The sequence below is a fragment of the Camponotus vicinus genome, unplaced genomic scaffold (assembly GCF_025532165.1).
Source record: "Camponotus vicinus isolate PSW18456_S1 unplaced genomic scaffold, iyCamVici1.0 SCAF_12, whole genome shotgun sequence".
In the NCBI taxonomy this organism is placed as follows: Eukaryota; Metazoa; Arthropoda; class Insecta; order Hymenoptera; family Formicidae; genus Camponotus; species Camponotus vicinus.
The window spans coordinates 4,555,810-4,570,567 of record NW_028141948.1 but is presented as its reverse complement, the minus strand read 5'-3'; the positions used below and the strand labels follow the sequence as shown (position 1 = coordinate 4,570,567).

The 14,758-nt window shown below is 34.2% G+C and overlaps 3 protein-coding genes and 1 long non-coding RNA gene across 4 annotated transcripts; 3 read left to right on the top strand and 1 right to left on the bottom strand.

The window, feature by feature from the left end:
* The first annotated feature begins 1,745 nt into the window (after positions 1 to 1,745).
* LOC145963220 (uncharacterized) lies at positions 1,746 to 4,744 on the top strand. Its single transcript, XM_083084941.1, has 3 exons — positions 1,746 to 1,766; positions 1,940 to 2,040; positions 2,403 to 4,744. The coding sequence occupies exons 1-3, from the start codon at positions 1,746 to 1,748 to the stop codon at positions 4,468 to 4,470; spliced, it is 2,190 nt and encodes a 729-aa protein (XP_082941067.1). The 3' UTR covers positions 4,471 to 4,744.
* Positions 4,745 to 5,714: 970 nt separating this feature from the next.
* On the top strand, positions 5,715 to 6,945 carry LOC145962494 (uncharacterized). The gene is made up of 3 exons (XR_014435863.1): positions 5,715 to 5,842; positions 5,967 to 6,226; positions 6,830 to 6,945. It is a non-coding gene; the product is annotated as an uncharacterized LOC145962494 (long non-coding RNA).
* On the top strand, positions 6,787 to 8,595 carry LOC145963219 (uncharacterized). The gene is made up of 5 exons (XM_083084940.1): positions 6,787 to 6,994; positions 7,090 to 7,362; positions 7,749 to 7,983; positions 8,066 to 8,228; positions 8,318 to 8,595. The coding sequence occupies exons 1-4, from the start codon at positions 6,787 to 6,789 to the stop codon at positions 8,076 to 8,078; spliced, it is 729 nt and encodes a 242-aa protein (XP_082941066.1). The 3' UTR covers positions 8,079 to 8,228; positions 8,318 to 8,595.
* A 1,543-nt stretch (positions 8,596 to 10,138) lies between these two features.
* LOC145963218 (uncharacterized) lies at positions 10,139 to 10,921 on the bottom strand. Its single transcript, XM_083084938.1, has 3 exons — positions 10,804 to 10,921; positions 10,331 to 10,756; positions 10,139 to 10,209 (listed from the first exon to the last, which is right to left on the bottom strand). The coding sequence occupies exons 1-3, from the start codon at positions 10,919 to 10,921 to the stop codon at positions 10,139 to 10,141; spliced, it is 615 nt and encodes a 204-aa protein (XP_082941064.1).
* Between the last annotated feature and the right edge of the window lie 3,837 nt (positions 10,922 to 14,758).

Here is a 14,758-nt window from a genome sequence, read left to right as displayed (position 1 = left end):
GACAAAAGAAACATCATTAAATGATGTTTCTCTATCAATGCTACACAATGCTATGGTTGAATGAAAAACCTTTAATTTTGATAAAAATTTATCTTTAATGGGCAATCTTTTACTAATTTCCTCGGCGGCAGTTACATAGAATTGCAGACAATTCTCTCGAATATTTCCAATTATGTCTGCGTGTCCTTCTTTCATTAATTCTTCCAAATATTCCTCACATTCAATTCCTAGATTAATATCATTTAAAGATTTTTTATTTTCTTTTTCAGAAAATTGAAAATTATTACATACATTTTGTATGTTCTGATTTAAAAAAATTTTTAGAAATTATTATTAAAAGTTCTAATGACTTTGGTTGTAACAAAAGAGATAGAGATGTATGTGGGAGGAGGTCGGATGTGTCTATATGCCCATTTGATCAACGAGCAACAGAATCCATCCGTGGCAACGGCATCGACGCATATCCTGTGGAGAGAGCATTCACACATTTTTCAGCCTAACGAATAATTGCTAGAAAACAATACTCGCAGACTAGAAAAATATGTGAGCCGCAAGTGGCTGGATCGGGAATCAAACCCGAGTCTTTCGTTTTCCGGGCAACTGCTCTAGACCACTGAACTATCCAGACCTCACATTTAATGCTGCTTTTTAACACAGTGATATGCGACTCCAGAGCGATGTTGGTATCTCACTCGATGGATGCAATGTCGATTGCCCCGGAGGATCCCTAAGGTCGCTCGTTGACCAAATAAGTGCCGATGGAGGTATTCGCGTGCATATTGGCTTCCGACTGGCCTTCTGTATGAAACGGCACCGACGAGCACAACGCCGTAGAGTGACCACATCCCCCAAGATCCCTCTAGTATATACTAAAATCCCCACTGTACCAAACAGCAGTGGCGGATGGACCCTAAAATAGGGCCGGGGCAAGCCTCCAGAAAATATAGGGATGTATGTGGGAGGAGGTCGGATGAATTTTTGTTTCCAGAGCTTGAAAAAATGCATTAAAAGAATTAAAAAAATTTAAACTATACTTTAAAAATAACAAATATGCTTTTAGATCAGGATTTTGCATTATTGATAATAAATATTCTCCTTTGATTTTTTACTTACGATCATTTCGGTTAAAAAAAGCTTCATAGTATTCCAAAATTCAAGAAGTCTTACAACACATAAATGATAAGATAATCATCGTGCATTGGATAATTTTAAAATCTTACGGTTTATTTCCTGAAAACATTCGCTAAATTCTTGGTAAATAGCTGCACGCTTAGGACTACCGTTAACATAATTTGCGAACTTTTTTAAAAATTCCTCGCAATATTTTGGTATTTTAGCACATGCAGCATGTGCAGCCAATGCCACAGAGGCATGGACATGGAAATGTTAATAAATTCCCAATAAACGCCAGATGACTTTTTGGAGGACTTAGAACTCATCTTTTTTAAGAGCTCTTTAAGATTTTCTTAAAGCTGTCAAATTGACATCTTTCTTATGTTTTGCATGCAAAAGATAACTTTCAGAGCATCTTTGAAAGATGACTTTTTTAAATATGTTAAAAAGTGCTCTCTAAGACATCTTTTGTAAATTATCTTCAAGAAATTTTATAAGACATCAATTAGAGAACTTTTGTTAGTTAATAAACGTAGTTCCCGCGCTTTTTTATTGTGTGCGTCGTGCGGATGCGTATTAGCTTCAGAGTCATTATAACGATTGTGAAATTATGAACATTGCTCTATATGTGCATGAAATTTATGAATATTTTGGTAAGTGTATAATTAATTTTTAACTAAATTATTCATTAACGCATCATTATATAGTGTATCAATCATATTGATGCATTATAACCTGTACACTTAATTAATTTTTATAATATTACCAATTTCTTTTATAATTTATAAAATTTTTTATAAATTTATTTACTTTAATTAATCTGCAGCTGACGTTTGAAGTTCAAATCAGTAAAGGACTGCCAGTACAAAAGGCAAGAACAAAAAACCTCAGTCAACAAGCAGCAAGCGTATGTATACTGATTGTCAGGTGAATTCGATTGTAATTATCCACATAGAAAAAAAAGGCAACGAAATTTTGAAAAGCTTAAAAAATAGGATTAAATTTTTTTTCTAATCTTTTTCTAAAATTTTCTAAAATTGCAGCAAAGAATCTAGCTATCTAGTAGTATATTTATTCATTTATTTAACTATCCATATGTTTTTATTAATAAAGTTATAAACCTAAAGTTTTAATTAAGTAATAGACTTTATTTTCAAAATGTCGGAGAGGAAACCATATCTAGAACTTTCAGATAAGCAAAAAAAAAAGACGTCTTGATAAAGCTTTTGAAAATAGTATAAATGAATTACTTTATGCAAATAAAAATAGATTATTAAATATCGTATTAGAATCGTAGTAGCAGTAGCTTCAAATAGTGATCCTCAAACAGATTCATCTCATGTCTCTTGTTTTGATAATCTTCAGTTATCTAGCAATTATTGCAATAATTTAGTTTCAGAGAATGGAACCAGTTTTGTAAATGATGTGCAAATTCCTGAGGATAGTGAGGATCTTGATAACTATTCTTTTAATAATGATGATTTCAACTATGTTAATGATGATTTAGATAGCAATTTTTCGTATATTGATTCTGATATCTCAGATGATGAGTTAGAACATTTTGATTTATGTAATGACAATGTAGAGCCAGATTTTAGAGTAGATAATGCAAACAAAGAATCAGATTTAAGAGGTTTTTTATATCATTGGGCTATAACATACCAAATTAGACAGAATGCTCTTACTAGTTTGCTTCATGGCTTAAAAAAATATGGACATGATGATCTGCCTAGCGATGCAAGAACTCTTTTGCATACTCCAAAAAAAACTACAGTTTCTTCTGTTGGATCAGGTTTGTATTCCCATTACGGCTTGAAAAAAGGATTACTCGATCAGTTGAAATGTTTTGATCCAAAGAAAATTCCAAAAGACATCGCTCTACACCTAAATATTGATGATTTGCCCCTTTCGAAAAGTTCTCCGAATCAAGTATGGCCAATTCTTGTAAAAATAGTGAATTATCCTTATGCTACTTGTAATCCATTTGCAGTAGGTATTTTTCATGGCAATCGTAAACCAGAAGATGTAAATTTATTTTTAGAGCCTACAATTATGGAGTATTTAGAATTAAGTAATACTGGCTTTATTTTTAATAATCAACGGTATAGAGTCTTCATTAAATTGTTCGCTGCAGATACGGTTGCAAGGAATCAGATTTTGTGTTTTCCTCCACATAATAGCAGATGTGGTAAATGTATACAAGTAGGCAAAACAGTACAACATAGACGAGTCTTTTTGGAAAATGATTCACCTTTAAGAACTGATAATAATTTTAGGATAGATGTTCCGAATCAGTATAAAAATTTATTATCTCCTCTTGAAGGTATTGGAATGAGTTTAACAAATCAAGTTCCTCTCGATCCAATGCATTTGCTTGATGAAGGAGTAGGAAAGAAACATCTTAAACTTTTGTTAAACCTATATGGTAATAGCAATGTAGATGCTTTGAAAAGAATTAAAAATATAAATGATCAATACGTTTCTTTTAAAGAATGGGTACCATGCGAATTCGTACGAAAAACACGTACTTTAAATGAGTTAGATAGATTCAAAGCAACTGAATTGCGAATGGCTATTTTGTATATAGCACCAGTTGTATTTCAAAGTACCATATCCAATGAATTAATGCTTCACTTCAATGTATTAAATTGTGCATTACGTATACTATATGATGCAAATGAGTGCATAAAAAACAATCAATATGCAAAAGATTTATTGATTTATTATGTAGATTATATGAAAAATTTTTACGGAGAGCAGCATATAGTTTATAATGTGCATAATTTAATCCATCTTCCTGATGATGTTTTGCGAGTTGGATCATTAGATGGTTTTAGTGTGATAGATTTTGAAAATCATTTACAAGTTATAAAAAAATTAGTCAGGAAAGGATCATATGTTTTAACCCAGATTATGAATAGGATAAATGAGAAATCACAACTTAAAACTAATGTCAAACATCATTCTATTTCTGAAGGTCGTTCAATTTTAAAACAAAGTATCGTCCAACAACTCCCTGAAGGCTATACAAGACCTCATAGGGCTATTGAATTTTCTAATTTTGTTTTGACAATCGCAAAACCAAATAATTGTTGTTATCTCACAGATGGAAGCGTCATTGTAATTAGAAATATCTGTCTTTCTAATGAAAAACCAGTCATTTTTGGGCATAAGTATATTGATTGTATTAGTATCGAAAACTATCCAATAGATTCTCGTTTATTAAATATATGCAAAGCAAAGTCTCTTTCTAATGAACTTCAAGTATGGCCTGTTGAAACTATTTCTAAAAAAGGATTTCGAATCTTCTCGCGTGGATACTTCTATATTTTTCCTCTTCTTCATTGCAAATCTTAAATTTTGTTATTAATAATTAACATATTCCACATTATGTCTCATAAATAAAGTATGTATTATACAGGGTGTCCCATTTTAATGTCCCACCCCAAATAACTTTCTTATTTTTAATTTTAGAAAAAGATGTTTCAGACAAAAGTTGTATGGTTTCAAGGGGGACATAAGGTGGTGTCATTAGTTTGACCTTGAATAGTTGCTTCAAGGTCACGTAAAGGTCACCTTCAATTTTTTAAATGAAACTCCTTACTTTCTATTGCATATTCTTGTAGCTTATTTCGAGAGCTTTCCAAAACACTATAATTAAGTTAGTTTTCATTAAGTACTTTCCGAGTTATGAGACTTGAAATCATTTCTTAATTTTACATAAACCATAAAATATCTTGTAAAATATTCTTTTTTCGATTATCTTACCATAATACTTTTATGTACAAAATAATGAGAGGAATCAATTGGTGTAAAGAAAACACATAATTGTTTCGAAAGAAAAAATGTAATTTGCAATTAACAATTACATTTTTTTTTCGAAACAATTATGTGTTTTCTTTACACCAATTGATTTCTCTCATTATTTTGTACATAAAAGTATTATGGTAAGATAATCGAAACAAGAATATTTTACAAGATATTTTACGGTTTATGTAAAATTAAGAAATTATTTCAAGCCTCATAACTTGGAAAGTACTTAATGAAAATTAACTTAATTATAGTGTTTTGGAAAGCTCTCGAGATGAACTGCAAGAATATGTAATAAAAAGTAGGCGATTTCATTTAAAAAATTGAAAGTGGCCTTCACGTGACCTTCAAGTAACTATTCAAGGTCAAACTAATGACACCACCTTATGTCCCCCTTGAAACCATACAACTTTTGTCTGAAACATCTTTTTCTAAAATTAAAAATAAGAAAGTTATTTGGGGTGGGACATTAAAATGGGACACCCTGTATACAATAGATACAATACTCACACGCGCCAATTACAAATTAATTGATTATTTAATGAGATCTTTTTCAATTTTAAAGAAAATCATTAAACGTTATAAATTATTAAAAAATATATTTATAAAGAGAAATATAAATAATATAAATATAAATATTTTGTTGGTAGACAAATTTTCTTAAGAAAAAATTATTCTTTTTATATTTTAAATCTTAATAATTTCGTAAAATTTATAATGATATATATAAATTAACAAACAAAAATAATATAAATTATCTACCCACACTTTTTTATATAACCTAGTAAGACTGACAACTGTGACCACAGCGATCTTGCACTAATCAAAGTACGAGCATATAATTAACTATCAATAATGTCAAAAAGAAAAAGTGTAGAAGATGTGAGAGAATGTGCAAGAGAACATTTAAAAAAAAATAGTAAGTTTTGATAAATTTAATAAAAGTGATTATCGATATTTATTCTAATGTAATTGTAGTGTAACATTGCAATCTAACCTAAAAAATGTATTATTAGAAGTTAATATTTAACATTTACTTGCAGAACTTGGTAATAGTGGAAAAGTAGCATCTGCAGAAACAGGTCTTCATTTACCTCAGGCTCAATTAAAAATTGGTACATCAAAAATTCTACCTGCTGACAAAAGCAAAGTGTTATCAAATTATTTATTGATGAATGATCCAGATAGCAGTGTGGTTCAAAACTATTCCTCGAAAGTACTTCTTTTAACAAAGGGAGAGGATTATTGAGTGACAAAACAAATACACCAGATCTACATGCGAATCAACAAATTCTAGGAACAGGTATGTAAAATAAATGTTTTTAAAAGTTCTTGTTGTCAGACGACGCAAACAATTTTCAATAATAAGGATTTATTGTATACACCTTAAAATTAAAAAAAATCAATTTTGTTTTATCTTTGATTTCTACGTAAAATAATCTGTTGATATGTCATATTGATATGAATGTTTTTATATAAGGTAACAGGCCTAGTGGTTGGACACATACGAATGACTGTACAATAATTCAATGTTTTTTTAAAATCTGATATGTGAAATGTATACAATTACAAACTGGACCCGTTACCTTACCATTCACAAATTTGTAAAATGTTATTTATTTATATATTTCCTATTGTATTAAAAAATCTGTGTCAAAATGATATTAGATAATAATCGAGTATTGAATTAATAAATTATGATTTACATTTATTCATTTTAAAGTAATATTTAGATAACAATCACTCTCTAGTACTGCAAAAGGTTGATAAATGTTAAATATCTATGAAACCCGAAAATTGTAGGGCGTACATCAAATTAAATGTGTATAGTGTACATCTAATGTAAGGTCTATTGCTAGGTATATGTCTATGTGTATGTCCCATCTAATTGTATTTTTAAAAATAGCTTTCAGTGTACAAAAATTACCATCCGGCTTTTTGGTTAAAAATTCCCAAAAAGAAAATTATTCCACTTTAGTTCTTGGTGGTCAACGATTGAATTTGCAACAATTACCGATTATTGATGATCAACAGCAAGTGCTGAATAATATAGTATCGATTAATGAAACAGGTAAAAACATATCTCAATATCGAAACGATAGAATTTATTTTTAAGAAATTTATTCTCAAAGATTTTTTCTATTGATGCCGATATTGTACTTTAAGAACCAATAGAGGAGCTTCCTACTGCTGAGAATGTTTTCTCACAAAGCGATGACGAACACAGTACACAGGACATTGAAGAAAATGATAGATGTGGTGAACGTGAAGATGAAAACGTTGATGATGAAAATGAGCAAGATGACAACAACAACAATGAATATGATAATTTTACAGATAATGAGAATGAAGAGTTTCGTGCTCCTCATAATCACCAAAATATAACTCAGAACTTGCTGAATGTCGAGCAACTGACTCACGATATAAATAAATGTTGTTGTCAGTAAATTTTATTAACTCTATCAATTTTTTATTCTACGTAAATTTAATTTTATATATTTATTAATAGAAATATTAATTTACAATTTTTTTATTTTATATGAATCTATATAACATAAAATTTTTACAATACGTTTATAATATATATAAAATTAAATTTAAAAATTATTACTATTTAAAAATTATTACTTATTTCTTAAATTATAATTATAATATTTATAAATAAGAACTATTATAATCTTTTCGAACAATCTACTTATTAACTTGCTATTGACAAATTAACAAACAGATTGTTTAAGAAGACTATAAAGCTGTTATTTATAATTTATCTCATTGAACATGAAAATCAATTAAAGAAATATAACTAATTTATTATTTTATTACAGTTCCTTATCGAAAAATACTCTTAATGCTACTTAAAAAAGTGGATAAACTATTGTTGATAATGAAAAGTGGGCCACAACAAAATAATGAAAACAATAATCCACAAAATAATGAACAAATAGCAACAAGAACATTTGATCAACTTCAAATGTTACCGATAAATGAAGTTGATCAATTGCTTTTCTTCGATCAGAAGTTATTAAATCCTCTCCACCAAAAGATGAGAGATCACAATTTGTAATAAATTATTTATTTAAAATAATTTAAGTATTTATATTATAATTTTATTTATAAATTTTAATAATGTGTTATGTTTTAGGAAGCAAAAATGAGTGCTGTTGGAGGAGATACTTTCGACAAAGCTATCAAAAGAATTTTGTCGACAATCATGACTGATGAATTGGCAGGCAAATGTACTTGGATCATTCGAAAACCTGGCAAGATCAAGGTTTCAAATTACAATTTCCCTAATATAATAAGTGGTGGGTTACATTTTTTATTTTTAAAAAGTAATTTCTCAATTCTGTATATACATATATAATATATTTATATAAATTTTATTTGTTTTTAGTTTACATCACCAAAAAATATGCTACTACTGATGCAGTAGTGAAAAAGCGGATACAACTCTGGTTGCAAAAATATGGTGACCGCATAAAGCTTAAACAGGAACAAGCTCGACGGGATGAAGAACAGCGCCAAAAGGAGTATGAACAAGAACAATTATTAAATCATCAAGGATAATCAAGTTAAAAAAAGGATAACCAAATAACTAGTTTATTAACTTTATTAACTACAAAGTACAAAAATCTAGTTTATTAAGTAATACGTAATTTTAAGATATTTGCAATTTTGTATTTGTGTCAATATATATATATATATATATATATATATATATATATATATATATATGTTAGTTCACTGTATTATTATTAAGTTGATTTCAAAGTATGTTATTACGCTCTAATTACTAGTTAATCATATTTAATTTTATACTAAATATGATTGTATTAATGTGATTTAGAATTACTTCGTTTAAATTTTTTTATAACCTATATGAAACTAATACAAAGACATTCTATATAATTATAGTAAAAATAAAACGTTTTATTTTTATATTTATAAAGTTTGAAATGCCAAAAAGTTTTATAAATAAATTTTACAAGTTTCATTAAATAAATAATTTACGATTCTATAAAATTAATGTATTATATTGTTTATTTATTAATGAAAAAGTTAAATAAAACCGGAAGAGATGGAACAGAATTGGATTTACAAATTGTTTAGAACAGAATAAATACATTTTTATTGTTTTATACAATTTTTTCTAATTCTGTTTCATTTTTTCGGTTTTATTCGATTTTAAAAAAAAAAATTTAAAAAACTTATCATAACCTATAAAAGACAACCTAGAGGTCTCTTTTTAGTTCTCTTAACGTTAACTTTCAGACAACTTCCGAAAGAGCTTATAAAAATCAAAAGTGCTCTTTAGGATTTCTGAAAGACTACTTTTTGGATGGACATTCAACATCTTTTAGTTGCGCTAAAAGACTTCGTTTTGGATATCTTGAAAGACAGCTTTTATCTTTCAAAAGTTATCATAAAGAGCGCTTTAAGAGAACTTTTTGTTCATTGGGTTTGTACAAAATTCTTCTAACTTTGTTTTGAATGAAAGATGTTTACCTGTCATGACAGACGCATTGTCACATGACAAAGCAACAATATTCCCAAATGGAATACTTAATTTCCACATTTCGCATTTTAATGCATTAAATAATTTTTCCGCGCTGCTATTTTTCGCATCAATATTAATTAATTTTATTAATTGCGTGCGAATGTCTAATGTTTCAGGATCAACAAACCGTACAAGAAACGTCATCCATTTTTCATTAGAAATATCAGACGTTTCATCAATAAAAATGGAAAATTTAGTATTTTGAATGCTGTTGACCACGCGATCTGTCTCAACTGGACATAATACATTTGAAATTTTATTTTTACATTTTGTTCGACCCATACTCATATTTTTCAACACTTCAGGATCTTTTCCTTTTGTTGAAAAAATTAAGAACATCTTTTGCCGTTTGATGCGAAATATTCTTATCAGCAATTAATACGGCATATCGAATTTCTGCTGATTTTTGTCGCTCTTCAAATGACAAAAGTGAGTCGTCCATTACGTTTATATCTTTGTCCATGTTCTTTGTTTCTGTTTTATTTTTTTTTTAGATATTTCTATATGTATTTCGAATTCTGCGTGACGATAAATGTGGGTTAAACCACCAGACATAGATTTATTACAAAATGAGCAAAAAAATGAATATATGATCTGAAAAATGATCATGATGATCTGATAAAGTATTACATAACCATGGTTTAAATAATTCGATTTCTAGCCATTGTTGTTGAAATTTATATTTTTGGGGTATATACACAGTCTGTCCCAGATCCGATGAGACTGGTCTAAAAAAAAATACAAAGTGTTTATTATTTTGATTTTTTATTCTTGTTTATTCAAAACAGTCTCCTTCTGAGTCAATACAGCGCTGGAAACGTTCAACAAATTTTTCGAAACATTTTTTACACTCGGCTGGAATGGCCTTTAGTATGGCGGTCGAAGTCTTTTGGATGACCGGGATGGTATCGAAACGATTTCCTTTCATCGCCAATTTCAGTTTGGTGAATAGCCAGAAGTCGCACGCAGCCAAATCAGGTGAATACGGTGGATGATCGATAACAATGATGCCGTTTTTGGTCAAGAATTCACGTACCATGATGGCTTTGTGCGATGGTGCATTATCGTGCAACAAAAACCAACTGCCTGGCTTTCGATATTCCGGTCGAACTCGTCGAATTCTGGCCCACAATCGTTGTAGAACTCCCAGATAATATTCTGCGTTCACCGTCTGACCAGAATTCGACGAGTTCGACCGAAATATCGAGAGCCAGGCAGTTGGTTTTTGTTGCACGATAATGCACCATCGCACAAAGCCATCATGGTACGTGAATTCTTGACCAAAAACGGCATCATTGTTATCGATCATCCACCGTATTCACCTGATTTGGCTGCGTGCGACTTCTGGCTATTCACCAAACTGAAATTGGCGATGAAAGGAAATCGTTTCGATACCATCCCGGTCATCCAAAAGACTTCGACCGCCATACTAAAGGCCATTCCAGCCGATGAGTATAAAAAATGTTTCGAAAAATTTGTTGAACGTTTCCAGCGCTGTATTGACTCAGAAGGAGACTATTTTGAATAAACAAGAATAAAAAATCAAAATAATAAACGCTTTGTATTTTTTTTTAGACCAGTCTCATCGGATCTGGGACAGACTGTGTATTTATGTGAATTTCTATTATCATTATTTAATAAAGATAAAGTATTTTTTTTAATATTATTTACATTTTTTTTATTATTATTTAGGTGATACGCAGAATTTGCATGTTTTAAAACATATGTAAGTAGTGATATAGGGAGAGTTCTAACTCAGGTCCTCTCAGGGGGGGAGTGAAGCGCGAGGGGATCCGGCGCGCGCGGTGAGTGACGTCACGCGCGGAGAGGGGGAACCGATAGACGAGGGGTCCGCGAGGTGGAGGGGGTCCGCAAGGGCCCACGATGCGGCCGCGTGGGAAAAGGACGGTGCGATGCGTGTGAGAAAGACAGTGCGAAGGTGCGAGAAGGATGGCGCGATGCGTGGAACAAGGACAGTGCGAATGTGCGAGACGCAAGACGATGCATAGGACGACGCAAAGGTAAGAGAGGGATGACGAAGTAAGTGTAGCGTTGAAAAAGGACGGCGCATAGGTGTGTGAGAAGGATAGCGCGATTAGACCGTATGGCGTAAGAGAGAAAGATAGCGCGAGACTTAGGCGTAAGTGAGAGAGATAGCGCAAGGGAGAGGAGCGTAAATAATTATACATTTTTTCCTCTTCCAATACAAAATATAAGTTTATTTAAAAACGTGTGAGTTTTACGTATTGTGTTTGTGTGTGTGCTTAATATTAAAAAATTATATAAAATTATATAAATTATATAAAATATGATAATATAAAAATATAAAAATTGAAAACAAAATTAAAAGTTTTACTCCGTTATAGGGATGCGAATAGCTCATCAAAATCTACATCTTGATTTACACGCTGATCTACATTCTGATTTCCATTTTGTCCTCTGTTTTAATCTTCATATTGATCTCCATTCTGATCTTTATTCAGATTTCTCATCTCTCCTGAAACATTCTTCTGCAAAAATCACCAAAAATAATTACTTAAATATTTTTAATTGATTTTACAATTATATTAGCAAAAATTACCTGTGCGTTCTCTCCCTGCTGCTTCTCTTTATTTACATACATTTTATATGTAATTTCGGGTGGACATTTACATTTACGAGATACACATTGCGTACAATATCGTGTTACGTGTAATAATAACTTATGATGATTACCCACAATCAATTTTCTAAAATCATCGTATTTAATATTATGATCAAAATCATCCCAGAGTATCAAGTCTATGTACGTTGGGTTTATACCCGTTGGGATACGTATATTTATACACGGGGTGTATTCGCAGTCATTGATACACTTATCTACCCAACTGTAATCGACACCTTGATATCTATAAACATTGTTCTCATATTTAAATATTTGATTACAATATTGTCCAGTATGGCGTCTGATACATTTGTCACGGACGACTTCCACGCGTTTTGCCGTCGGATAGTCGGAGTCGGGATTAGAGTTCGGTAGGCGGGCGGAAATAACGAGAGCGTGTATCGATAGAAAGAAAATACAAGTTTATTGCGTGTTACAGTGTGTGCGTGCGTGTGTGTGTGTGTGTGTGTGTCGAGTGAGCGCAATGGGTCGCAGGCGTGTGTATATGTGTGTAAGCGCAGCGAGTTGCACCATTAGACCGCGCTTCGATATATCTCGAAGTGGATTCGCACGTTGGAATGCGCGTATAGCGCGTGTGTTTACAGTCGTGCGCGGTCGATGACCGTTTGACGTAGCGCGTGTCGCGTTTTTGTCGCGCGTCTGGGCTATCGGTCTAGCCCCGTTTTTATGCGGATCGTGAGCGTATTATTCTCAGAAACGTACTTCTAATTCCCGGTTCTAGACAGGATGTTTCCGGAAATGCCGTGCCGACGAGAACGGCTCGTCCGAGGTAGCTTTCCTCTTTACTTCGAGGTTTTATGCACCGGCGTTAGGCGGTCGGATATTCTGACCGATATTCGAAATCACTCGATTGAACCGGAGTTCGCTCTGGTTCTTCCTTTCGGTCGGAGAGTGATTAAATGGAATGAGCCGTGTCAAGAATCGAGAGCGCTCGGTAGAGGAGGAGTTCTCTCCACCTCCTGTCTTGAATATTGGCTGTTTGCTAGGAGCGGTCTAGGTTTTCGGGGACTGTTCACTTGCGTGAGCGGAATCGGAAAGTGGGTGATTAGGTGCCGAAATGTGGCCTTTTTATACCGGCTAATTGCCCGCGTCGGCGCGCAACGGTATCACCCCTTCCGAACGGGTTTTCGGAAACGGTGCGGTCGAACCCGTTCGGAAGGGCTCGGGTGATGTGCCGAACGCGGGCTTTCGCCGGTCGGTGGTTCGGGCCACATCGGCTACGGTCGGCGGTGTTCGGCTGATTTTAGCCTAACGGCTTAAAGCCGTATGTGCGGTTGTTTAAAAAATGTGGGCGCACCGTGCCCCCGCCTATGTCCGGCGGGTGTTCTGCCGGGCGGCAGCTTCCGGCGGATCGCATTGCCGGGAAAACGATTGCTTTTTAAGGGGGTGCAAGGGGTGCATCGTTATATCACCCCCCTTTTAGATTGCCTGAACTTGAGGCACCTTGTACTCGAAGGTCGATGTTCGGAGCGGCGGTCGGACGGATGACCGGTCGGACGGCTGGATGGACGGACGGACGGACGCTCTATTCGAATTTTCGTTTGTAACGGAGTTTTCCGTCCCCTGAGAACTGCAGGATCCCATCGTCCCTAGGGCGTTCTCGGTTTGTAGCGTCGACTAACATGTACCGCGAAATGCGGCACCTCTACAATTAGGCCGGGCTCCACCTCGACCTTGATAGGCGGCGCGGTCATGGGCCGCATCGGTCGCAGGATCTCCTCCTTCGGAGGTTCGGCTGTGGTCTTCTGCGGTGGCTGTTTCTCGTACGGTCTAATCAGTCTTCGCACAGGTGGTGGCGGCGGTTGGGACATGAGCATTCGTCGTTTCTGCTCATTGACCCGGTCGGATCGCTGCACTATCGTGCCGACCCGTGGCGGCCGCGGCTGCGGTGGCTGCTGCGGTCCTGGTGGCAGAGCCAGAGGAGCGGCTTGCGCTCCTTGATCGGTGGTCTCGCCGAGGTATTCGCTGATTGCTCTTAGGATGTCTTCGTTACTCGACATGTCGATTTGAAGTGATCTGCGGTGTTCGAGTCAACGGCCCTCATCCTCGCTTTCGTCGGTGTTGTTATTTATGTTTTCTTTGTCCTCTGTGTCGTTTTTAGCCGCTTTTAAATCCTGGATGTGTATGTGTCGGAGCCACTTCCCTCGCTTGCTCCGGAGATCCACGATCACAGGCGATATTAGCCGACGAACCTCGTACGGCTCGCTGTATTTTGGCGCGAGTTTCGCGTTGAAATTATCGGCTTTCTTTGACAGGTGGTGACTTCTTCTCCACACCCACTCGTCGATTTTTGGTTTCCAGGCTCTCCTCCTCAAGTCGTAGAAGTGTTTTTGCTTCTCGAAAGCCCTGGCGAGGTGGATCTTAACCAGTTCGTTTGCGTCTTGCAGCTGTCTGTGGATCGTTTCGAGAGCTGGTGGTTGCTCGTTCGGCGGATTGTCGGCCACTGGCGAAATTAGTTCGCGGCCGCAATTCAGGAAAGCTGGCGTAAATCCCGTGGCGTCGTGTACAACCGTATTGTACGCGAACTGGAGTGCGTTCAATTTTTCATCCCAAGTCCTTTGATCTTTCCCGACGTATTGACTGACCATTGTTTTTATTGAGCGGTTGATCCT

Coding starts and splice junctions, on each gene's coding strand:
- LOC145963220 (XM_083084941.1), top strand. CDS start 1,746: ATGAAATTTATGAATATTTTG. Junction 1,767..1,939: donor TGAAATTTATGAATATTTTG/GTAAGTGTATAA, acceptor ATTAATCTGCAG/CTGACGTTTGAAGTTCAAAT. Junction 2,041..2,402: donor GTATGTATACTGATTGTCAG/GTGAATTCGATT, acceptor ATATCGTATTAG/AATCGTAGTAGCAGTAGCTT.
- LOC145963219 (XM_083084940.1), top strand. CDS start 6,787: ATGTCTATGTGTATGTCCCATCTAATTGTATTTTTAAAAATAGCTTTC. Junction 6,995..7,089: donor AGTATCGATTAATGAAACAG/GTAAAAACATAT, acceptor TTGTACTTTAAG/AACCAATAGAGGAGCTTCCT. Junction 7,363..7,748: donor CGATATAAATAAATGTTGTT/GTCAGTAAATTT, acceptor ATTTTATTACAG/TTCCTTATCGAAAAATACTC.
- LOC145963218 (XM_083084938.1), bottom strand. CDS start 10,921: ATGGCCTTTAGTATGGCGGTCGAAGTCTTTTGGATGACCGGGATGGTA. Junction 10,757..10,803: donor GTCGCACGCAGCCAAATCAG/GTGAATACGGTG, acceptor TTTTTGGTCAAG/AATTCACGTACCATGATGGC. Junction 10,210..10,330: donor AAAGGCCATTCCAGCCGAGT/GTAAAAAATGTT, acceptor ATTTTTTTTTAG/ACCAGTCTCATCGGATCTGG.